Source organism: Triturus cristatus, chromosome 6 (genome assembly GCF_964204655.1).
Source record: "Triturus cristatus chromosome 6, aTriCri1.1, whole genome shotgun sequence".
Lineage (NCBI taxonomy): Eukaryota > Metazoa > Chordata > Amphibia > Caudata > Salamandridae > Triturus > Triturus cristatus.
Genome location: NC_140589.1, coordinates 80,840,001 through 80,866,234, shown reverse-complemented (window position 1 = coordinate 80,866,234; position 26,234 = coordinate 80,840,001). Strand labels below are relative to the sequence as shown.

The window sequence follows — 26,234 nt, the reverse complement described above, 5'->3', positions numbered from 1 at the left end:
CTCGGCTCCTGGGGCTGGTAGTCCTGCTCACTGCCACTGAGCTGCTGCCCCAAACAAACGCTGCGTCTCCCAGATCTTTCATTTTTGGGGTGATTTGCACAAATATTAAAATGTGATCTGTGGCTTTTTATTACAGTAACAATGAAGAGACGAACGGAGCCTCCCGAAGTAATTAGCCCGTTGACCAGTAAGAAGAAAAAGTTTGAAGACCTCGGGTTAAACCTAAGCTCCACATCCGATGATGACACCCAGTGCGACTCAAGGTGAGCGAGGCCTGGGGGGGCACCTGGATCCATCCATTCTTTTTCATCACTTGGACAGTGCCATGGTTTTAATGAATTCCGGAATGTGTCTTTAGATATCTTTCAGCACTTGACCTCCATAACACATTCATTCTGATCCCACACTCCGCGCACATAAATTACGAGCAAGTTTTGCGATTTAGGGCTAGTTCTGGCCAAAAGAGAAATCACCCTGCACTGGAAATCGAGAGTTGGTCCCAGCTTTGCGAGATGGAGAGCGACTTTCACCAAATGGGCATGTAGTGAGAGCACGTTCAGGCTACAGTTAACACTGCGGGGGAACGATGAAAAGGCGCTGGACATGGCACGTGCATGGGAGGCACTAGTGCTTGAGCTCCAAGGGTGGGTAACGGATGAAGTGGGGGACGATGATACAGTGGAGCAGCCTGCGGAAGCGCAGTAATAGAGATGTATCGGGTAGAACACAAGCGATGGAACGAGTACACCACTTTTACTTACAGAACTGAGCCTGACTATTGAAGTGGGGAGTGGCCCACAACCGATAACACAGCAGCTTAAAAAGAGAGAATCATCCTTATACCTTGTATTATGGCACACTGACATGGGGGGGGGGGGGGAGGGTGACTATGCATATAGGAGTGCTGATGGGTACAGAATATCTGGATGACAGCGAATTGGATCATATACCAAATTGATTTCCGGAAGTCGGATATGTCCATCAGCATGAGGGTAATTAACGAACGGTAATTGTAACTGAAAATATGCAATAAAAATAGTTTTTGCAAAAAAAAATAACACATTCATTCTGAGTTTACCTGTCCCAGAGGCTGCCATGGCAAGCAGTAACTGCTGGGAAATTATTGCAGTAGAGCAGCATTACTACTGGTGTCCTTCCTTCCACCCTGGGGGTTCAAAAGCTAATTTATCTGAATATCTGTTTACTGGCTTTTAAATGTTGAAGTTAAACAGTTGTTATTGCACACAATATATACGGTTGTATCTGCTGTTATTACTGGACTCATACATGATAATACAGATATTCTATATTATGCATTATAACTCAGACAGAGTCTAACATCACTCAAATGTATTTGGCATAGGTAGAGATCTACACTGTTCATTAATATCAGATTTACTAGCAGTGCCTACCAGTCTTTTTACTCTCGGTTTGTCCCCCATCAATACAACAAATCTGGTATCCAATGGGGTTCTGTGTGTTCAATTGTAATATGTATCAGGTAGTTCATAAGTTAGCCAATCTGGAGTGGGGAAACTGGAATAAACCATATTCTAAAGAAACTACGAAGCATTACACAATACGCTAAGTCTCTGAGGGGGGTTGGTAGGGGAGTAAGCATCCTCAGTGCGTGCTTCTCCTCCTCCGTCCAGACCAAAACTTCTCTTAGTTAAGTCTCTATTCTACGTTGAGCCAGGGTCAACGCCAAATCGAGGAATCTGGAGCCCACCTTATGGGCCCTGGGCCTCGGAAAAGAACCCAGGAGACAGATCTGCAGCATGCAGGGAAGAGTGCACCTCAACAAGGTCTCAAGTCTCTGCAAGACCGCACACCAAAATGTCTGCAGTACTTGTCAACCCCAAGTCATATGGCAAACATCTGCATCTAACTCTCGGCACATAGGACATTCCCAGTGCCCTCCGCAATATATTAATTTCAATCTTTAAGGGGTGAGGTACATCATATGGAGGTAACTAAAGTGTACATATTCCAGCCATGTATTACGCGAGACCCTCTCAGGGTGCGCCAATATCCTGTTCCACTCCACGTCTGCGAGGTCCTATCGCAACACCGCTGCCCATCATGCCTATAGGGTCTCCAATGATCATCTCCCCAATGCACTTAATGCTCGGTAAAACCACGTCACCAAGTGTTAATCAGATCCCACTGAGAGGAAAAGCTGGAGCACCTCGTGACATGGAGGCTCATCTCCCGTAGCCCACAGGTCTGAAAACGTTCATACCAAAGCTTCATACGTCAGAAACTGACCTCTGTGTAAAGCATGGGCATCTGCTAAATCCTCAAATGGTACGAGAACCCCCTGCAGGAAACAATCCCCCACAGTCGTCAGCCCCACCCTCGTCCATTCAGAAAGTTGGGCCGGGGTGAAGCAAGTCACAGGATCACCGTGCGGTAGGCGTCGCCGTGAGGTAGGACTACCAATGATAAGGCGGGAGCGTACAGGAAGGCTTTCCAGGTTCTCACGACACAACATCGTCAGCACCTCAAGGCTACGAGTAAAAGCACGGGAAACAACTGTTACAAAGCATGCATTATAATGCATTCTTTTACCCCGCATGCCGTTACAACGAAAATGGCTTGCTGAAGGGGGTATAAGGTGTTGGATTTAACTTCAACACCTTTCCTACTATTGCACAGACTGGAGTTGGAATCGTAAATTATACTGTTCCAAACTCCAGAGCACCCCCACCAGCAAGCCGGGGTAAAAAATTGCGTTGTAACGGCATGTGAGGTATAACGTCATACAACCTAAAAGCACACCAGGTTGTGGAATAGGCCCCTCCATGCACAATAGACGGGCCAATAGCCGCCCCCTATATGGGGACAACCCCAAAAGGTCTTGGTCATGTGTATGGGAGTCATCAAGCCACCCATTTAATTTGCGCCACCAGGAAATATAATGAAAAACTCTGAAACCCAAGACCTCGCGTGCTTGGAGAGCTCTTCAGAATCTCCTGAGAAACTATGGTGACTGCCACCCCCTATCAATACGCGGAGTAGGGTATCGAGTTGTTTAAACCAAACCACAAGTATCATGACCGGAAGATTCATAAAGTAGTATAAGAGATGGGGGAGCGTTACCATCTTGGCGATTGACACCCTTGCAATGAGCGCCAATCATAAGGATCTCCAAAAGGTTATTTGCGACCTAAGAGATCGCAGGGCCGCCCTCAGGTTGCCAAGTCTTTCAGGTCATGGTATATCCTCACACCCAAATTTTGTAAAGTCACAGGAGCCCACTGGAAGTCAGATGGGAGTCCAACGGCTTCACGCAAAGGAATATACACGTCCAGAAGCCCGGATTCCTTCCGTATCCCAGCCGATCCATCATTCAAATATACTAGAAGATTATCATCATAGAGCAATATAATATGCCTCTGACCGGCTACCTCAATACAGCTGCCTCTGTTTTCTGTCTGAAGCTGAGGCAGAGGAGACAAAGTGCATCCCTGCCTGGTCCCCCTAACATCCCATATGCTACAGAAAAAAGTAGAGCAAGTCTTCACACAAGCTGTTGGGTCCGTATAAAGAAGAGAGGCCAAACTAATCCAGTTCTCTCCCATCCCCATCTTGGACATGACCTTCAAGGGGAAGTCCCATGTTATAGAGTCGAAGGGCCTTTTCGAGATCGATGGACATGACAAGAACCTCCCCATTTGCCTGCACCTCAGGATGATCGAGATTTTGAAACATCCTCCTGTGGTTTAGAGATGTGCCACGTTGTGGTATAAAGCCATTCTGGTCTCTATGCACTAATAATTGCATGTATGGGAGCAATCTGTTTGCCATTATCTTACTAAGAACTTTAAAATCCATACTTGGCATAGACAGTGGGCGGAACGAAATTGGGGGCATTCCTACCACATCAGTCTTAGGTAGTGGGATTACTGTGGCGCTGCGAATGGAGTTCAGTAGACGGCCAAGCCTTAGTGAATCAGTGTATATAGTTACCAGTTTTGAAGCCAGTGTGCCCACAAAGGTGGAATAGAACTCAGCCGAGATGCCATCCGGGCCTGGAGTCTCACCCGTGCCATGTCCTTCAGGGCCACTCACACTTCCTGAGCTGTTACTGGCCCCCTCAATACCTCCTGTGCTATACATGGCAACACAGTTAGTGACAACCTATCCATAAATGCATCCTGTGCCCCCTCCGGCACCCTCTGTGGTTTACAATTAAGGGCATCATAATATGTATGAAACTCCTCATTGATGTCTCCTGGCGCATACACGTGTGCCCTGGCAACAGAAGTGAGGTGAGTGATGGAAGAACCCTGTAATTCTGGGCAGGTAAGCTAGGCCAACAGCCTTCCAGACCTGTCCTCCTCTGCGTGTGCCCTGCCCATATAGGTCTTGTAGTCGTGGCAGCCAGGTGGTCCAAACTTTCAAAGTACCTTCCTTTCGCATCAGCAAGATGTGTCTGAGCTGCCATATCCATCCCGAGGGTGCCCTCCAGTGCTTTTAATGTGGTGTCCAGAGTGGATAACTCGTCATGTGGTTCCCTCTTAGTACCTATTGAATTACTCATGTAGTGACCACGAACCACCACTTTGAATGCCTCCCATTCCACTAAAAATGATGATGCTGTGCCCTAATTGTGCTCAGAATAATCAGTAATAAGCGACTGCAGGGAATCTTTATAAGATATGTCCTCGAGAGAGGCGGGCTGCAGTCACCATGAAGGGATTATCTGCCGGTCGTCACTGGGCCTAAACCCTAACAATAGGGGACTATGGTCGGAGAATGTATGAATAGGCCTGGGCGGTGAACTCCGCTTCATTTGCGGAGTTTGTGCAGTTTTCTGCAGAAAACTCTGCTCCGCGTAGGCCAGCAGAGTTTTTTCCTTTTTCCTCGCCCTCGTTCACCAACGGTAAGTTGGTGAGCGCGAGCTGCCGCTTGGATAGAATTTCTACTTGAGCGTCAGGAAGATCGGCGTGAACGGCACTTTGCGCTGCACTCCGCCGCTTGCAGAACTCTGCCGAGTTTTTTGGTCAGAACTCCGCCCAGGCCTAGCTATGAAGTGCATGGATGGATGAGAAGTAGGAGTAATCACATGCATTACTGTGTTATACACGCCATACGTCTGTCAGCCCCCAACGCTGTGCCCACTCCCGAAAGCTTATAGCCATTTTATGGGCTGGTGCGTCCTGCAGAGGGGGGATGGAGTGATCCAGGGTCACATCTAAAACACAGCTAAAATCCCCTCCTAGCAATAAATCCCCATCTAGTATTTGGCCCAGTGTCGCAGACAAAGGAGTGGAAGAAAACCAACTGTTCCTGGTGAGGAGCATACCCGCAACCCAGTGTGATCTCCTTATCAAGCAGCCTACTTCTGACCAATACATATCTACCCTCCTTATCAAAAAGCAAGTGCAAGCATTCAAACCGAGTCCCAGCTCTTATACATAATAAAGCTCCTCTCGCGTATGCTTAGAAAGATGTAGCAAATAGTTGGCCTCGCCATCTGCGGCGCAATCTCTCCACCCCAGAAAGATTAGTCTCTTGCAGCACGCTAATTTGCACTCCCCTTCGTCGGATGTAACCTTGTACACTATGTCTTTTTGTCACTGATTCCAGCCCCTGAACATTCCAGGTCATTCATTTATAATCTTGGATCCTAGCTGTCATTTTATCTGCTTGAGCAAGCTCGTTGACCACATCCGACTAGGCCATTTCACCACTACCTCACCTCATCCGGCCACCCCTCGGAACCAATACCCCAAAAATATAACATTGCATTCCCCAAACAAATAGCTCCCCGTTCCCAGGGCAGAGCAGCATTGGCTGTGCGTCCAAACACAGTACAATCATTACAATCATTCCCCCAGCAGACTCCTATATGTGTCAGGTGGCAGGGGCAGGCAAAAGCAGGCAATTAAGGTATGTCGCTCCTAACCATTTAAGGAGTGTACAGAGAGTGCAGGAGGGCTTCCAACACCGACCCCCAAGGAGTCAAAAAGCTCACAGCAATCTGGTAAACCATTCCCAACCCAACAACCCTCTGCAGTTAAGCATCAGGAAACCATTAGTGCCTCATCCTACAGTAATTCATGAACCATGACGAGTCTCGATGTCTTGGGCGTCTGACCCCATTGGAGGGGTAAGCCCAGCACATAGTTACCAGCATAACTCAACATGCCTGTGACTCAGACCAGTTCTTCGACAGATTGCGGAGTCACCACCGGGAGACCCTCGTCTTCGGCTAGCAAGGCTTCCTGTTCTGAATCTGTGACCTGAGCCCCTGACAGGGATTCTCTTTCAGACTCCGTCCCAGTCTGTCAGGCCATGTCCGCTGCTGCCTGCAGTGCTTCCGCTCTCTCCTGTTCTGTTTGTGCCTTGGAGTGTCCCCGCAGTGCACTCCTGCTACTTTGTCTGCAGGTCCTCCGTCTACGCCTAGGCTTGCTCTCCCGAGATCTTAGTTGGCTGCCTCCCTGCCTGTGACGATCCTGCTCTGTCGTTCTCCAGCCCGTCCCATGCCTCCTGTGGCACCTCACAGAAGTGTGTAGCCCCATCTAGCAGTATCCTCCGTTTATCTGGGAACATGAGGGAATACTGTAATCCCTCCACCCTCAATACTTTTGTTACTTCCATAAATGATAGTTTCCTTGTTTACGCTGTAAGGTTTTAGTCGGGGAACAACAAGACCCTGCCTCTCCCAACCTGGAAGGGGCATCGGCTTTGGCTCTCTGCTGGAGGATGGCACAATCCCTAAAGTGGAGGAGCTTGGCCACCATCGGACGGGGCAGCCTACCCAGGATAGACTGCTTGGTCCGCACCCAATGTGCTCGTTCAAGGGCAAAGAAGGGAGTCAGGTGGTTCGGTGCAACAACAGTTCTCAACTAGTTCTCCAAGTAAGCCACCATGTCCTCACCGCCCGTGCCCTCCGGAAGGTCCACCACTCGTAGGTCACTCCTTCTATTGTGGCTCTCAACGTCTACTGCAGGGGCCTGTATTCAACCTCATGGTCACAGGATCAAATTCCAGTGGTTCCACTCAGCCTTTCATCCTTCTGAGGTCGATAAAATGAGTACCATTCATTTGGTTAACAATAAATATCTTTTATTCAACGCCAAGATACCCGTCGCAGTGAATGTGCTCTTAACAAATACACGTTGTTATAAAAATAACACCTATCTCCATATATATTTTGGCACCAAGATTAACACGATCAGTTAGGTACGTTTTGAGTAATTTTTACAGATTTAAAAAATCAACATTTAGTGCAATTTTCTGACGTGGTAATGTTATTCTAAGGAAGAAAAAGCATATACTGCAAACAGGTACTTCACAGGGACTTATGGTACCAAACTCCTGGCCTTAAGGTGTGGGGCAAGGTCCAAGGCAACACCAACAGGTCACCAATACTGAGGCAGCCAGGTGCAGGGGTGCAATACAGCATCAGGTGCCCAATGTTAGTCAATGGGGATCGGTCCGGTCGGAAAGAGGGTGCAGATTTGGCCTAGGAAACCAGTCATGCTTAACCAACAAGTGGGCTCAGGTCGTACGATGCTCGAAGACACCTTCTGTTCTCTTCTCCTGGGGTCGGGGTGGCCGGGTGCAGAGGTGCATCGAGGCGTTGGGTTTTCGTCATCGGAGACACTCGAGGTTGAGGGGGCCTGCAAACACAGGCGGCGTTGGAAAGTCCACTGTGGGCAAGTCGAAGGTGGACTTGTCTCTGGATAACTAGGGAACTATGCCGGCACCGTTGCCTCACTTCAATTCTGCTGGGTCGCTCAGGTGCAGTCATGCTTTCCAGTGTCCAATTTTGGCAGTCTGGAGTCCTCACAGGTCTCTTGGGGTGCCTGCGGGATGCTGGGAAGCAGCTCTGCTGCTCCACAGGAGCTCCCGGGTCTTTAGCGAAGTGCTGGCTTTTGGACATACAGCAGCTGCAGGTCGAGCCGTCTTTGGTGCAATGGACAAGGACAGCAGGCAGGTCGCAGGGTTGGCGCCAAGTCAGTTACTGTCTTCTGTTCTTGCTCTTTGCGGCTCTTCAGTGTCCATCTTCTTCTTTTAGGTCGGCAGGATCTGATTTCCTAGTATCGGGGGCTCCCCTAAATACTAAATTTAGGGGCATTAGGGGAGTGTAGGTTAGTAGTCAATGGGCTACTATACTCCCTACATGACCACTTCCAGTAGTAGGGAAGTGGGCATAACCCTGTCCCAGAGTTCCTAATTCTGCCATCATTAAAATGGCAGACTTTAAAATTTCTCATCCACATCAGTTAGCTCACCTTAGGGGTAGAACTAGCCTGAGGGTGGACACTCCTCTCTGACTACTAATTTTCCCTCCTCTCCAGGTGCTAAGTGGGCCCTGGTCGAGGGGGGGAGAGGGGGGGATTAGTGTTGGCAGTCTTTCACCTATGAGGGAAGCCAGATTTGCATGCCAAGGACTGTGGGCTCTTTGAAGCTCCCTGCCTTGGAATGCTAATTTACCGGTCATCCTGTGGGAAGGGGTGTAAGGGGCCCAAGGAGGCTTTCTTTCTGACCTTCTGAGAGCATTGACCCTCACCCCTGGGGGTCAGAAACTTGTCTGTGGTGGCAGGCTGGTAAGTCAGCACACTAGTAGTCATTCGGTTTTCAGGGGGCACCTCTAATGCTTGTATTAATAAATCCATCACTGGAGTAAGCGTGGGTTTTATTAAAACGAGATGTTTCATACCAACTATCTTTAGTTTCAGTGAATCCATCAAGTAGCTGGGGAACTCGTTTTTGACCAGTGACCAGCACATGATTTTAAAATGGCTTCCCTGGTCACTTCTACTGGCAGTAATTCAACTGGCCAGCCAGGGGCATAGCTGCTCAGGCAGTTATGCCCCTGATTGTTAGGCTGTGTCTCCCCCCCAGACTCAGAGGGAGATGATCTCAGTCCCTGTGAAGGAACTGCCCCAGATGAGCTTGAACCTGACCAGGTGGAGTTCTTGGGGGCAGGGGGCCCTTCCAAGGCAGACCTAAGTTTGGAGCAGCAAACCTGCCCCTCTCTTGAACCCCTCAGATAGCAAGCTGCTGCTGAGGCTGCTGGGAGTGTCAGTGGGTCCCACAGGGTCTACTGGGATGAGGGACTCCTATATTCGGAGGGTAGAGACCCCAAGCCTGGTGCCACCAGGAGGTTGGTTATACCTCTGAAGTTTAGAGGCTTCCTACTCACCCTTGCACATAACATTCCCTTGGCAGGACACCTAGGTCAAAGCAAGACTTGGGACAGACTTGTCTCTCACTTTCACTGGCCTCACATGTCAGAGGACACCAAGGAGTTTTGTCGCTCCTGTATCACCTGTCAAGCCAGTGGTAAGGCAGGTGGTACCACTTGCAGTGTTTGGGGTTCCCTTTGAAAGGGTTGGGATTTATATAATTGGTCCCATAAACCCTCCAACTACCTCTGGGCACAGTTTTATTCTAGTGATGGTGGACCATGCCACTAGAAACACAGAAGCAATTCCCCTTAGGACCACCACAGCCCCTGTGGTGGCACGGGCCCTCCTGGGAATCTTTTCCAGGGCGGGTGTCCCTAAGGAGGTCTTAACTGACAGAGGTACAAACTTCATGTCCAGTTATATTACTGCAAATGTGGAAGGAGTGTGGAGTGAACTACAAATTCACCACACCCTATCACCCACAATGCAATGGGTTATAAGGGATATTCTGTTGCCCTGCCTTCTCTTTGCCTACAGAGAGGTCCCACAGAGGGGGGTTAGCTACAGCCCTTTTGAACTTCTGTTTGGGCATCAAGTTAGGGGTCCCTTGTGTTTAGTGAAGGAGGGATGGGAGTTACCTCTCAAACCACCTAGGCAAGACATAGTGGACTATGTACTTGATCTCCGCTCCAGGATGGCTGACTACATGAAGAAGGTAAGTAAAAACCTGGATGCCAGCCAAGAATTACAGAAAGCTTGGCATGACCAAAAGGCTGTACTGGCTGTTTACCAGCCAGGACAGAAGGGATGGGTGTTGGAGCCTCTAGCCCCAGCAGCTCTCCAGGACAAGTGGAGTGGACCCCATACTATTCTTGAGCAGAAGGGAGAGGTCACTTACTTAGTGGACCTTGGAACTCCCAGGAGCCCTTACAGGGTGCTCCATGTGAATAGGTTCAAGCCATATGTGGACAAGGTAGACATGGGCTTGCTACTGATGAGGTACAGGAGGAGGAGAGTGACCCACTCCCTGACCTCCTCTCACAGAACCCTGACGATGGCTCAGTTGATGGTGTAGCTTTGGCAGGCAGCCTCGCTGAGCAACAACAGACTGATTGCAGGAGGGTCGTCAGTCAGTACAGGCACATGTTCTCTCTGCCTCCCAGTCAGACTACCCGGTGTGCCCATGAAGTGGACACGGGGAGAGCTTACCTGTAAAGAACAAAATTTACAGACAGCTTGACCATGTCAGTGACTGCATCAGGACTGAGGTCCAAAAGATACTGGAAGTGGGAGTAATTGAGTCCTCAGATAGCCCCTGGGCTAGTCCAGTTGTCATGGTATCAAAACCTCATACCCAGGGTGGTAAGAGAGAAATTAGGTTTTGTGTTGACTACAGTGGACTCAATCCAGTCGCTAGGACTGATGCTCACCCTCTTCCTAGGGCAGATGAGCTTATTGACACTTTGGCCTCAGCCACGTTCTTGAGCACATTTGACCTCACTGCTGGTTATTGGCAAATCAGACTAGCTGAGGATGCCAAACCCAAAACAGCATTTTAAACCCCTAGTGGGCACTACCAATTTGTGGTGATGTCCTTTGGTTTGAAAAATGCACCTGCTACATTCAAAAGGTTGGTGAATAAAGTTCTCACAGGCCTGGAAACCTATAGTGCAGTGCTAGTCCTGGCACCATTGGCGTGGGTCTCCCTTCCATTTTGCCTCATGTGTTTCTGATGGTTATAAATGCTTTGGGCACTGTGCCACTGCTATTCAGTGCCACAGTGCAAGTGCTCCCTATGGTAAAATTGATGTATGGATTAGTGACCCCATGATTGGCTGATTTGGTTTACTGACCAGACCCTAGTACAGTGCACTGAGGGTGCCAAGGGCATGTAAATCAAATGCTGCTGGTGGGCTTGCAGCACTGGTTGTGCCACCCACCAGAGCAGCTTGTAAAGTGTGTCTCAGGCCTGCCATTGCAGAGCCTGTGTGCAGTCTGGTACTGCCATGTTGACTGGGCAAGTGCACCCACTTGCCAGTCCCTTAACCTTCCCTTTTCTTCATGTTAGTCACCCCTATGGTAGGCCCAAGGGCAGGGTGCATTGTAAGTATAAGGTAAGACATCCCCTGGTGTGTGTGGCATGTCCTAATAGTGAATTACAGCCATTTCCGTTTTTCACTATTGCAAGGCTATCTGTTCCCCATAGGCCAGAATGGGCAGTCTGATTACGACACCTTATAATCCTAACTGACTCAGGGAACTAGGTAGAAATCCGAGTTTAGTATGCCTGACCTCAGAATGATAAAATACATCTTTTAGTGAAGTTGGTTTTAACATTCTGTGTTTGAAAATACCACTTTTAGAAAGGAGGTATTTTCTTGCCTAACTATCCAAGCCTGCCTCTGCTAGGTTGTGTATTCCTTGTCTGGAGTTTGAGTGACAGGGGCTGGGGGATTCCAGGAGACCGGGTGAGTCAGCACAAGGCTGAATAGAGAGATCTACATGGAGAGTGATGGGAGGAGTTGCACCTTGGTTTGAATAGGGCTGTGCCTTCTCTCCACAATGCTGGCTCCACCTCCTGTGGTGCATCTGATGTCCCTGGCCTACACTGTGAAAGGAAAGAAGGAGTCATGTAAACAGAGAGCTCCAGGACTGACCAGAACTGATTTGGACTAGGCAAAGGCCTCTCTGCCTTTAGAGAACAGAGAGAATATGAGTGTAAAAGGGGGGACCCAGACCCCAGAACTTTTGATCACTTTTGGAAAACAAGAAAAACCTTTGGTGAGGAGAGGAACCATAGAAACTGAGGAGGAGACTATCCCTAAGCTGAGTGCTGTTTGGAGGATTGGCCTGCAGTGGTTGCCTGACTGCCAAAGAAAGGAGAAAGGAACTTTGTACTTTTCATCAACTTGTAAAGGATCTCCAGGGGCTTTGAAATTGAGCTTGCATCCTGCTGAAGTCTCAGGAATAACAGACCTCACCAACCAGCTCCCCCAAGTTCTTTTGAAGTGCCTGCTGTTGTGCTGGGCGTTCTGAGGGACTGCGTGTCGCAAGGAGCTGGAAGCGCGACTCGCGAAGAAGTGTGACGCCGCCGCAGTCGTCACATCACTTGAGAAGGGTGTCGTCGCATCGCCTCGCATCGCCGGAGAAGAGTGGCGCCGTCGCAGCAGATGCCGTGGCATCACCGGAGAAGCGTGTTGCTGCCGCAGCAGCTGTCATCGCATCACTGAAGAAGGGTGTCGCCGCTGTCGCATCCCATCACAGAAGCGCCTCGAATCACCAGAGAAGAGTGTCGCAGTTGCAGCAGATGCCGTCGCATCACCGGAGAAGCGTGTTGCAGGGCCTGTCGTGGCTCAGGAGATTTGTTGAGTTGCCGCACGGCCGTCGGGCGTGCACACATCGTTGTCGCATCAAGAAGAAGACGCCATTTTGTATCATTGCACCGGATCTTCATCGCATCACGGCGTTGCTAGTCGCATCACCATGGAAGCGCAGTAAGAAACCGACGCATCACCTCCCCACGCGGAGAAGAACCGACGCATCCCCTACGCAGCAGTAGGGACCCGACGCATCACCGTTCTTGCGTGTAAGGAACCGACGCATCACCTTCCCTGCAACACTTTCGTTGCATAGCGTTACGCATCCAAAGGTACATTGAACTCAAAGTGTCGCATTTTACATCTAAAGAGAACTAAACTATTTCTACCATTTTTAAGTACAGTATTGTGGAGTTTTGTCGTTTGTGGTCTTGTATTAAGTCTATATAAAAGTACTTATTTTTAATATACAACCTGTGTGGTGTCCATCTGTAGTGTTGTCACTGGATTACTGTATGTGTTCACAAATGCTTTACATACTGCCTCTGAGATAAGCTTGTCTGCTCGTGCCAAGCTACCAGGGGGGTGAGCAGGGGTTATTTTAGGAGTGTACCCCCTTACCCTGACTAGACGCAAGGGTCCCTATTTGGTCAAAGGTACCTACCTCTGCCAACTAGAGACCCCCAAATCTACCATGCAGCATATAGCTGTATTTAGCTCCACCTGGGAGGATCACCTGGTCCACCTAAAAATGTTTTGGAGGCTCTGCAAAAAGCAGGCCTCACTATCAAGGCTACTAAGTGCCAGATAGGGCAGAGAAAGGTTGTGTACCTGAGCCACCTGGTGGGTGGGGGCCAGGACTGGGTTGCTCTCACTACCCAGACTCAGGTCAGAGCTTTCTTGGGCCTGATTGGGTACGACATGAGATTTTTCAAAGGATATGGGTCTATAGTGACTCCCTTGAATGATCTCAAATCAAAAAGAATGCCCCAGAAAGTTCAGTGGACAGTTAGCAGTCAGAAGGCATTTGATGACCTCAAGCAGGCCATGTGCACTGCTCCCATTCTGCACAGTCCTGACTATTCCAAACAATTAATTGTCCAAACAGATGCTTCTGAGTTGGGGGTAGGGGCTGTGTTGTCACAACTTAATGCAGAGGGTCAGGATCAACCAGTAGCTTTTATTAGCAGAAGGTTGACCCCCAGAGAAAAACATTGGTCAGCCATAGAGAGGGAAGCCTTTGCTGTGGTCTGGGCTCTGAAGAAGTTGAGGCCATACATGTTTGGCACTCACTTCATTGTTCAGACAGACCATAAGCCCCTCTTATTATGGCTAAAACAGATGAAGGGTGAAACCCCTAAACTTTTGAGGTGGTCAATTTCGCTACAGGGGATGGACTATACAGTGGAACATGGACCTGGGAGTAACCATACCAATGCAGATGGACTCTCCAGATATTTCCACTTAGAAAATGAAGACTCAACTGGGCAAGGTTAGTCTCATCTTCTTACGATTGGGGGAGGGTTGTGTAGGAAAGTAGGATCTGCTTCTTATGGTTACCCTCACTTTTTGTTTGATGTTACACTGTTTTTGACTAGTCTGACTGGGATCCTGCTAATCAGTATAAGTCGCCCCTGTAGTAGGCCTTAACAATCCTGAAGGCAGGGTGCTGGGTTTTAAGTGAGAGGGTGCACATGCATGAGCAGAGCACCCCTGCAGCCTTCGGAGACCATTCTCCCGTATTGTCTGTGACTCAGCCAGACATATAGGTAGAGGTGCATTATAACCTCACGGTAAATTCTATCTCGAAAACGGCTGAAATAAAACATGTTGTGTTTGGTATCAAACACCTTGGAATCATACCTCCACACCGGTAACTGGTGTGGGAGGTATGATTCCACCCATCTGAAGCTAGCTTTGTGGGGTTCATGGTCTTCTTGGTACCAGCCTTCTCGACCCGGTCAGCACAAAATGGATGCTGCCGACCAGAGACACATTTATGCCCTCCTGCTGCTGAGCCAAGCTCGAGCAGGGGAAGGCAGAACAATAGGCATCCTGTCACAGGGAGGTGTGACTACCTCCCAGACAGGATTTAGTGTATTGGGGCTGGGTGGGGGCACTTCCAAAGTGCCTGAAAGTCTGCATGAGGGGCACACTTGGTGTCCTTGTGCATAGTCCAGTTCAAACCAGTTCTGGGACCCGTTGGCTCCTGCTCTGGCACGAAACTGGACAAAGGACAGGGGAGTATCCTCCCCATTGTCCAGACCCTCCTCTGGGTGGGTCCCCTGAATCTGTCCAAACCTCTCCCGTGGGTACAAAAGGGCTTACCTGGCTGTAAGACATTAGATTCAACGTGGACATGATTCAACAAGAAGAAACCACTGACCTTCGACCGTCTGGACACTCTGGACTTTGCTGGACTTCGACTGGGCCCGACTTCGTCTCCCTCTCCGTCCAAAGCTTTGTCTGTGCCCGTGCACCATACAGGCTCTGTGCAGGAACTGTGGAGCATCAAGGACAACATAAGTATCTCCCTTGAAGTGAAGGAGTCACTCCCCCACATCTGCAGGCATCGCAACGCATATGACTGGCTTGCTGCTCTTGAAGACTCTGAAGACTCCAGCAACACAGGAGGTGGGTTCCAACGCTCCTTGAGGCTGAGCTGCCCTCTCACCAAGTTTGAGAACAGTATGCCTCGTGGGGACTGCATTACCCGAACCCCTGTGCACGCGTCCATTTGCAAGTGCATATGCTTGTTGGTGTTCTCCAAGTTCATGCTCTGGGCTGTCGATAGCCCCCACCTCTGCGCACATTTCCTACAAAGGACTCCGGCCTCCTTGCACTCTGTGCCCTGCAAGCTGTTGTTCTTCGAAACTGCCTGAGGTCCCCTCGCAACTCCTGTGGCTCCGGTCTGTGGTTCCCTGTGAGGGTCAACTTTACTTTTCTTGGGCTTTCCTGGTTGCTCCAGGCGTGCCCTTACTCCCCTGCAATTGGGGAGTCTCTTGGTCCTTGCTGGGCCGAACTCTGACCTTACTCGACCTTCTTCATGGGTTGCCGCTGCCAAGGCTTGTTGGTGGTCCAGCCGTACACCGACCCCTCAGCACTCGACATCCTTTGTGGGACAGCTCGTACCCGGCTCCTGGTTGTCGTTGACGCCTCCTGCTCCTCGTGGCTGAAGAGTCAAAGTCCCCATCTTCTCACCTGAAGCACCCGACATCAGTGGGCATTCGTCTACCGAGCCCCTGGTCACTCCCAGTGACCCAGACTCTGTCCGCTCAGGTTTCAGGTTACTTCCATCAAGAATCCATCCTTGGGTTCCACCGAACACTTTTCTCCTCCCCTGCAGTGACTGTAGATTGAAGACTCCCATTGAGATCGACGGCTGTTTATGACGCCACTTCAGACCCGGCTTCCCTGGGATAGATAACTCGGGTACCTCGGTATCCACTGGTGGGCTGGCTCTTCAACCTCCTAACTTCCAGGCGGTTTCTTCCTAGTCCTTTGGGAAGGGTCCTTAAACTGTAAAATTGCTTTGAATTGTACGGCGCACGCGGTTGTGTACTCACACTGCACCCGTCCTCCGTGGGTTCCCTATGTACTCACCTTGGGTGGTTCCTTGGGGTCCCAGCAATTTTTTTTTTTTTTTTTTTTTTGAAACCGTTTATTACAAAACTCAAAAAATATACAAAGATGGGCCTACAACCTTCCGGCCGGCCGCTAGTAAATAAAAGGAGCATATGACACACATTGTAGAGCGCGCGTTGCGGCTAAGGAAGATGCACAGGAGTTAGCAGCGTTGATAGCCACACCATCCGGACCCCACTGTACGGTTTCATTTTAAACTGAAATAACAACCAGAAAAAACAAAAACCACAAGGCAATCTACAATCAGAAATAGCAGCATGTGCTCCCCTGAGAGGGGGACCCTACCAATCCATAGGAGTATCAAGAAGGGGAAGAGATCAGGATTAGAGCTGGGTAAAACTCAATGCCCGGAACAGGGAAGATGGGTCGGCTACGGGGATGGGGCAGGCGACAGATCGGGCAATAACGGTGGAGTACAGATTCCCCCGCGGTAGGCGTTCCAGGGGCCCCAGACTTTCACCCATGTCCCAGGCTTACCTCTCGCAACATACACCACCTTTTCCCGAAACATGCACCAATCCATATGTTCCTTCCAGGCCGAGACAGTCGGGGACCTCTGAGATCCCCACAGTTGAGCAATATCACGCTTGGCCACCATATATCCCAGAGTCACCCACCACGTCTGTGGCGCCGAGTAGTCGGTAGGTTCCCACACATTCAACAGGCATCTCCTCGCTTCGGGTAGCAGCACCACATGCGTAACCACACGCAGGACCTCATGCACACCACGCCAGAATCGCTCCACCTCCGGGCATTCCCACAATATATGCAGAAAGGTCCCCAAAGCGCCACACCCACGCCTACACAACCCGTCCACAGCATAGCCCATACGCAGAAGCCTCGGCCCCGTCATGTAGACTCTGTGGAGTATCTTGAGCTGGACGAAGCGAAGGCGGGCCGGTACGGCCACCTCTTTCGGGGAGGCCACCGCAAGGGTCCAGTCCTCGTCGTCCAGCTCCAGTCCATCGGCAACCCAAGCCTCACGAAGGGCAGTCAGCAATCCCGTGCGGTCATTGATCAGTTTTTTGTAGATCAGTGAGATCGTGCTGTCCGGAACGTGTCCATCCAGCACTCTATCCTCAAGGGGGAACACTCCGGGATGGATTCAACGTCCGGGAAGACGGAGCCCAGTGCATGACGGATCTGCAAATACCGAAAGTACTCCCTGCCATGCAAGTGGAATTCCGTCTGCAGCATCTCGAACGTTTTAAATCCTCCCCTCGTCCAGAGATCCCCCACCTTGCTAATGCCTATCATGTCCCACTTCTCGAAGCCCTTCGAGGTCCACAGGGAGCCCAACTGCTCGGAGGCGTATAGTGGTGACGCCCGGGTCAGACGATCCTTCCACCCCCTCGCCACATTAGCTGCGTGCCACACTCGCACCATGACACGCGTGGGGCCGGTCAGCCGAGCGTCGGGCGTGCTGGAGTAGAGCGCTCGATTATAGTCCCCACCCGGGAGTAGCATCTTATCCATTTCGAATGCCGGGTTTAAAGCGGGCCCATACAGGCCGTGATTAATCGCAGCCAGCTGGGAGGCCCAATAGTATCGTTTGATATCCGGGAGGGCAATCCCGCCGTCATACCATGGGAGCGTCAGCTTCGCCAGGGCGATACGCGGCCTCCCGTCCCAGAACAGGCGGCGCTGCAAACTCTCCACCTCACGGAAGTAGCGCGCTGGGACGGGGTCCATAGTATTCTGCAAAGCATAGAGGAAGCGCGGCAGAGACATCATCTTAAACAATGCCGCCCGGCCGAGCGGCGAGAGCGGCAAGCGCCGCCAGCGCGTGACATCTTCCTTCAGGCGCTGGAGGGGGGGAAGCAAGTTCCGATCATACCGGGCCTCCGGGTCCAGAGTAATGAAGACACCCAGGTACCGAAATCCCTGCGGGGCGATCTGGATCGGACAGCCCCGCGGGAGAATGGGCGCCTCCCCAGAGAGAACATACACGCACGATTTAGCCCAGTTGATGACAAGGCCGGAGTTACGACCAAATGAATGCAAAACATCAACCAGTACTATAAGTGAGTTACGTGGGGAAGCTAGGTACAAGAGGATGTCATCAGCGTATAGGGATACGCGGTCCTCATGCTCGGGGGTCCAACGGAGACCACGGATGGAAGGCTCCCACCGCAGCCACTCTGCCAGGGGCTCCAAGGCAAGCGCAAAAAGGAGCGGCGATAAGGGGCAGCCCTGCCGCGTGCCCCGGCCCAGCTCGAACGGAGCCGATACTCTACCGTTCACCACCACCTGCGCCAATGGGCCTGAATACAGCAATTTGACCCAACTGATGAACCCTGCGCCAAAGCCAAACTTCGCAAGCATCGCCCAGATGTATGGCCATTCAAGCGTATCAAACGCCATGGTGGCGTCCAGGGATGCCAAAATGGCCGGCTCCCGTATGTACTGAACACATGCAAGCACCCCATGCAAACGCCGCAAGTTAAGAGCTGTGTTACGATGGGGAATAAAGCCGGACTGATCCTGGTGAACCAGTTCGCCCACCACGCCAACCAGCCGATTGGCCAGGACCTTGGCGAGAATTTTAGGCTCCACGTTCAGTAGCGAAATGGGCCGATAGGATGTAACCCGGTCCCGAGGTCTCCCCTCCTTGTGGATAACCACGATTGTAGCCAGACGCTGGTCCAGCGGGAGGGAGCCCACCGAATGGGCCTCCAGGAACATCGATCGGAGATGTGGTGCCAGCGTATCCGGTCTCAATTTGTACAACTCGATGGGGAGACCATTAGGACCCATGGCCTTGCCGGAAGCGACCGAACGTATGGCGAGGGCGATTTCGTCGGAGGTTGGAGCGGCGTCCAACGACACTCTGTCCTCCTCCGAAAGGGAAGGCAGCGCGATATCCCTGAGCAGGGTACGGGAATCCTCTTCAGAGCAGGAAGACACCGGGGAATACACCCCACGGAAATAGTCCACGAAGCAGGAGACAATTTCTTCCGGCTCAGTAACACACACACCGTCTGTTTTCTCAATCAGCGGGACTACACGACTCGCTCTCTCCTTTTTGTCCAGCCACGCAATCAATTTACCAGCCTTATCACCCACATCATACAATCTCCCCTGTTGCTCTCTACTGAGGCCCCTGGCTGCCTCCGTGACGAGGGCCCTATAGGCCGCTTGCTTGAGTTGGAGGACATGCAATACGGCATCCGTCACCCCACTTTCTAGATTACCCTCCAACTCGGCTATCTCAGCTTCCACCCGGGTCACCTCCTCCCGCTCGCGCCTCCGGGTGTGGGAAATGAGGTACAGGGCCTCTCCTCGTAGTACTGTCTTGAATGCCTCCCACAGTTAGACAGCCGAAGGCACGGACCCCACATTCTCGTCAAAGTAGCGTTGGAGGGATTTAATCAATTCTGCGCGAATAGTGGGGTCGCGCAAGTACCAAGGATTGATCGGGACCACCCTACCCTCACCCCTCGGAAAAAGGTCCAGGTGTAACAGGAGCGGGGAATGGTCCGAGATACCCCGTGCCAAATGGCGCACCTCTCCCACCCTCCCAACATAGGCTGCCGGGACCAGGACATAATCTAGTCGTGAGAGACTACCATGGGCCCCCGAATGGAAGGTATACTGTAACTGCGTGGGATGTTTTAAACGCCAGCAATCCACCAATCCCAAAGTGTCCAATAGACCAGAGAGCCACGCTTGGGCCCGGGGGAGGTCCCTAGGGGGGTGACGATCCACAATCCCGGAAACCACCGCATTGAAATCCCCCCCCACCACCAGAATCCCCCCCGGAAGGCCAAGGAGGAGGCGCCCCAGGTCCGCAAAGGTAGTCGACTGCAGCCCCGGTGGGACGTATACTGACACAAAAACCACCACTTTGCCCTCCATCCTTCCCACCAAGACCGCGTAACGTCCCCTGTCGTCATGGAGCACCTCATCAATCTCCAGCGGAAGCGAGTTCTTAACCATGATGCCCACACCCCTTGAGCCAGACGTAAAGCCCGAATGGGCCACTAGGCGATAGCCACGCCGATTCATGGCGCAGAAGGAGTTGCCAATGAGGTGTGTCTCCTGCAGAAAAACTACATCGGGCGAGATTCGCTTCAAGAACTGCAGGACCACCCCACGTTTAATCCTGTCCCCCAGTCCATTCACGTTCCAGGACAACAGAGTTAGTTCCCTACCCCCCATCATAGACAAGAGCCACCATTCGTCCCCCCGAGAGCATTATAGAGCTAGCACAATGATACTTTTGCCTTGTGGTGAAAACGAACAACACCCCCCCATCCCTACCCACCCACCCCAACAAAACTCCCCCCTCCCTGCACCCCTGCATGAGCCCGAACAGCCCCCCCAACGTGCAGTGTGCCTGTCGCCCCATATATATAATAAAAACTAGCTAAGCCCCCTAGAGGAGGAGGGAGAACCCCCAAGAGACCCCACACAACCTCCATAGGAGGGGAAATTATACAGACTACAGACAGATGCTTAATCGAGAGTGGCAACATTTTTGTCCAGAGTGAAGCCCAACATCACCCCCTCAGTCCCGATCCAGTTTGCCGTCTCCCCCCGCCGCCCTCCCCCCCGCCCCCCAGATCACGATCCCCAGACAGAGTGTCCAGCCAGTCTCCGGCCGCTTCGGGGCGATCAAAAAAGTGCGTGCGACCCTCTACCTCCACTCGCAGCTTGGCTGGGAAGAGCATTGCGTATTTAAAGTTCAAGTCCCGAAGACGGCGCTTGACGCCTTGGAAGCTCAGTCTCTGCTTCTGGACCGCTGGGGTGAAATCCGGATAAAAGTTCACCTCCATGTTGTCAAGCTTAACCGGCCCCAACTGTCTGGAGGCTTGCAGGATAGCGTCTCTGTCCCAAAAGTTGAAAATCCGGGCAATGAGGGGCGGCGGAGGGGCTCCGACCTTCGGCCTTCCCCCGGGAACCCTGTGGGCCTGCTCCACCGCGAAGAATTTACTCAGCCCCCGTGGCTGGAGATGTGTAGCGATCAGGTCCTCCACAAATAGGTCCGCCGCCGCTTCCTCCCGTCCCTCGGGTACTCCGATGATGCGGATGTTGTTTCTCCGGGCCCGACTCTCGGAGTCCTCCAGGCGCCGATCCATAAGCGCGCTCGCCTGACTAAGCCGGCGCACCTCTGTTTGTAGCGCCGCCACATCAGTAGTAAGGCCCGATGCGGTGTGAGCCAAAGAATCAACTCGGTCGTTGGTCTTGGAAAGATAGGCCCTCACCAGGCCAACATCAACGAGGACCGAGTCGATCTTCTGTGCCAGTGTGTCGAACCGCTGGCCTACCGAGGCCTTCATCTCGGCAATGGCGCCCATGACATCCCGCAGAGTCAGATCCGTGGGCAGGTCCGGGGCATCAGGAGGGTCCTCAAGGGATTTGTGCGGTCCGCCGGGAGATCCCTTCTGGAGGGTATAGCGGTCCATACTGTTAGCCTGATGGGTGGTGCCACGCCGGGTCGGCTTGGTCTTTGCCCGGTCTCCATCTTGTTTGGTGGCCATGGCCACTAGTCTCCCGGTCGCACCAGTCACGTCGTGAAGGGCAGGCAATCAGAGCCACAAGCTCCAGGGGGGCCACCCCCGATCGGCGGGGTGGGTCGCAGCCGGCGGGCAGGCCAAGTCTCCCAGCGAGACCACACCAACACAAAGAGCCCCGCGACCCAACCCTGCAGTGATTGCAAGGGGGTGCGAAAGCGAAAGCGCGGGGTGCGCGACTCGCCAGGCCCGGCCCGCCGCTGTTGTTCACTTTGTCACTGGGTCACCCCTCAGCGCAAATCCGGGGTCTGGCGAGGAGAAGGCCGCAGACTTCAATCGGTGCTCACTCCGGTGTCCGAGGTCCGATTTGACAACGGGAAACGGGTGCCACCTCAGCTCAGGCTCACCAACACATTCCCCTCATCCGTGACAGGATAAATTCAGGATAGTCGTGGGAGGTTGCGGAGGTCCTCGGGAGCCTCGCATCTACGCGGCCATCTTGGTTGCGCGCTAGGCTCCTCCCTCGGTCCCAGCAATTTTACATCCTCTTGACTTGAGTCCTGGTTCTTATACCACTATTTTAGTATATGGTTGGGGCCCACTGTGTATTATTGCTACTTATTGTCGTTTCTGCGCTGAAGTAATGTGTGCTTTGTGCTGTATCCTCGCCTAGAGGATACTTGAGAGTGTTATATAAATAAATACATATTTATATAACTACTGTGTGGTTCTCCTTTCATTTAATTAATACTAAAGGTGATATTCTGGTAAAACAAGCTGCTTTACATTCCTTCAAGATTAAGCCTGAAGGCTGCTCTCCATAGCTACCACTAGGATAGCTTTCTAAAGGTTATCTTTGACCTCATACATCATAAGGGTCGTTTGGACTGGTGCAAGGTGCCCACTTTAATTAGTGGGCAGCTTATACCAGGCCATCTTCTCATAGTTGTAGAGTGCTGTGCAGCGCAGGAGTGGCGACTGTGCTGGATGTATGTGTGCCGTGGAAGAGTACAGTAAAGGGATAGAGCAGTGCTGTGCAGTACAAGAGTGGTTAGTTCATTTACTGAGTGTATGTATGCCTACAAGGAATACATTACATGAGAGATGTAGTGTTGTGCAGTGTGCGCGCAATTAATTTATGCTTGAGATGCATACAATACATTATTATTATTATTTATTTTTATAGAGCGCGTAGTCACCCGTAAGTATCCCAGCACTAAGATCAGTACAACTGGGGAGTCAGCGGAGGCAGGGAGGGAGGTCGGTTAAGGGAAAAGGTGGGTTTTCAATTGCTTCCTGAACCGTAGGTAATTAGGTTCAGTTCTCAGGAGGTGAGGTAGGGCGTTCCAGAGACGTGCGGTGTGAACCGAGAAGCGTCTTCCTCCTGTTCGTGCCTTCTTCACTCTGGGAGTGACGATAAGATGTTCCTGATCGGAACGGAGGGATCTAGGAGCTTTGTAGGGTTTGATAAATTTTTCCAGGCTTGGGGGGCCATTGTTTTGAAGCAGTCTATGTGCCAGGCAGAGGGCCTTGAACATCACACGTTCTCTCACCGGGAGCCAGTGGAGACGCTTCAGAGCTGGTTTGACCGAAGCTCTGGCAGGGGTGTTAGTGAGGATCCGGGCAGCTGCATTTTGGACCCTTTGTAGTTTGTTCATGGTTGCCTCTGGGGCCCCTAAGTAGATGGAATTACTAAAGTCGAGCCTGGAGAGTATCAGGCCTTGAATCAACAGTTTCTGGGATTTGTGAGGGAGCAGGGGCAAGATCTTTCAAATTGACCTAAGCAGCCCAAAGCACGTCCCGGCTACCTTTTTTGCTTGTGTTACGAATGAGAGGTCCTTATCTAGCCAAACACCCAGGCTTTTTACCTCTGGTTTCGGGTCTGGGGGCGGGCCTAAGCTGGGTGGCCAGATGTTTTGTAGTGGAGAGGGTCCCTTTTGACCAAGGAGGAGAATGTCAGTCTTTGAACCGTTAAGTTTCAGAGACGATCTGTTCATCCATCCTTGTATCTGTGTCAGACAGTTGTACAGGTCCGCAGGTTGTTGTCTGGGATGTGAAAGGGACACCACTAACTGTGTGTCGTCAGCATAACTAACGATGCTCACTCCGAACGGAGTAACAACCTCCTCCAATGGGGACATGTAGATGTTAAATAATGTGGGGCTAAGGGAGGAGCCCTGAGGCACGCCACATTGGAGGGGAGTGTCGGAGGAGCGGGTGTTATTCTCCCAGATTTGAAAGGAGCGTTGACTCAGAAAGGACGATAGCCAGGACAGGGCAGTTCCTTCAACACCGACACTCATGAGTCGTTGGATAAGAAGTTGGTGATTGACGGTGTCAAAGGCCGCACTCAGGTCGAGGAGGATCACTGCCACTGATCCTCCTTCGTCTAGGAGTGTTCTGGCCTCTTCCACCGCCATGAGGAGGGCGATGTCGGTGCCCTGCCCGGGGCGGAATCCCGTCTGCGAACTTTTTAGACGGTTGTTGTTCTCCAGAAATTGTGAAAGTTTTCTGTTCACAAGCTTTTCCGCGATCTTACTAGTTCCCGGGAGGAGGGAGATTGGTCTGTAATTTGCTAGGTCGGCAGGGTCAAGGGAGGGTTTTTTTAAAAGTGCCTTGACGACTGCCGCCTTCCAGCTGGGAGGGACGACTCCTTGTTGAAGGGAGGCGTTAATAAGGTGGGTAAGGGGGGGAACGATCACGGGTGCTACCTTTTTGAGAATACGTAAGGGGGCCGGATCCCTGGGAGACCCGCTTTTAATGATGTTCAGCGTATCTTTAACCTCATCTGCCGTCACTTGTCCCCAGGAAGTGAGACATGGGGGGGTAGGAAAGTTGTAGGCTTCTTTTTCCTCGCTCGGACTTATGGATGGAATAGAGTCCCGGATTTTTGGGATTTTCTCCTTGAAGAAATTCTCTAACTTGTAGCACTTTTCCTCATCACCTTTGGGGTTTGGGGGGTCTCTCGGTCTCGGGTCCGGGATTTTGAGGAGTTTGTTTAAGATGGTGAAAGATTCCTTACTGGAGCTAGCGGATTGTTCTATTCTTTCTTGGAAGAATAGAGTTTTGGTATTGCGGAGGGTGGTTTTATAGTTTTGTAAGGCGGTGTGATAAGCAGCCTTCTTTTCATTAGATTTATCCTTTCTCCAGGAGCGTTCTGTTCTCTTACATTCCTGTCGAAGGGATTTGAGTGCCGGAGTATACCAGGGGGCAGGAGTCACTCTTTTGGTATGTTTAAGGGTGATAGTTTTGGGGAGGAGTTTGTCCAGTGAGGATGTGAGCCAAAAATTGAACTGTTCGTCGGCCGTGACCGGGTCCGTGGAGAGGATAGGTGTAGAATCAGAGAGCAAACTGGCCCATTCCACCAGTTCAAGCTTGTGCCAACAACGGTCTGTCACTCGGATTTTGGGGGGTTGGGGGAGTGCATTGGTAAGGTGCCAGAAAAAGGGAACAAGGAAGTGATCTGACCAAGGGAGAGGGATGGGGGGACCCGAGGTGATATCCCTGATGTTGGTCAGGACGGGGTCCAAAAGGTGACCCTTGTCATGGGTAGGTTCGTTGTTAATCAATCGGATATTGAAAGACCTAAGGTCCTGAAGAAGATCCGAAGCTGAAGAATCTGTGGGGTCATTAAGATGAAGTTTGAGATCGCCCACGACGAGAAAGTTCGAGGTGGAGGAAACTGATTGTGACGCCGTGTCAGTGAGGGCGTTGAGGAAATTCCCTGGTGTCCCCGGAGGGCGGTAGAGCCACAGTCCTGAAAGGGAGTGTGCCGGGGAAATTTGAAGGACAAAGTAGCAGCTTTCGCAATCTTCAATATTGGCATTGCTAATCCTACAGGCAAGATGTTCTCTGTAGATGATTGCCAGCCCTCCTCCTCTCCCCTTAGGTCTATGTAAGGTTTGAATGAGATAGCCTGGGGGTAGGGCATTGACAATGTCCGAGTCCGTGCTGGTGGAGAGCCAGGTTTCTGTGAGAAACAGAGCGACCAGGCCATGATCCTGTATCAGCAAATTGATTTCGTGCGCATGCTTAGGGAGTGAGCGGCAGTTAAGGAGGCCCATCTGTAGTCCCGGCTTTCCCGGGCCGTATTCGGCTGAGTTACAACGTGCACAATTGATAAAGGGTTTACCTTCGGCATGGACGTAGTGGCAGTCCTGAGATTTTTTCTGGTGAAGGGCCCGAAGCATGTCACTTGTGTACACCAGGCGATCCTGCAACAAATCCGGCAGAGTTCCTGGGCCTGGGTCCGGCTGGGCCCGGACGGGCCCAGATGGGCTTGCCTTTGGCGCGCCTTCGGCGCGCTGACGGCGCGCCCGCTGCGCCCGTCCGCTGCGCGTCCGAGTACTGTGCATAGTTTTATGCGGGAAGAGGACGTAGGGGGGTGTGGCCTGGAGAAGTGGGCGTGGCCTGTGAACAGGCTGGGTCGCTGATGGCGGTGCTTGCGAATTCCCAACCCCGTGGCAGCGTTCAGATCGGCTGCGCGGGTAATTAGGTACCGGATAGATGCCCCAACCAGCCTAACAGGTAAGGGAGAAGTACGCAAGTTTTAAAAACAATTTACATAAGTATTTAAAAGATCCAATTTCTAGCAGAGCTCCCGGCTGTGCCTCAGGAGTACAGATACTAAGAAGGGCTGGGCGTCGGTGCTTTATATAATCAGGGGG

At 51.6% G+C, this 26,234-nt stretch overlaps 1 protein-coding gene across 1 annotated transcript in view; it reads left to right on the top strand.

The window, feature by feature from the left end:
• LOC146813792 (cap-specific mRNA (nucleoside-2'-O-)-methyltransferase 1-like) overlaps positions 1–26,234 on the top strand; it is a 946,504-nt gene that overhangs the window by 15,480 nt on the left and 904,790 nt on the right. Inside the window, exon 2 of the mRNA XM_085610255.1 lies at positions 137–263. Within this exon, the coding sequence (XP_085466381.1) occupies positions 142–263 (122 nt within the window). The 5' untranslated portion in view covers positions 137–141. The remainder of the gene's footprint in view (positions 1–136; positions 264–26,234) is intronic.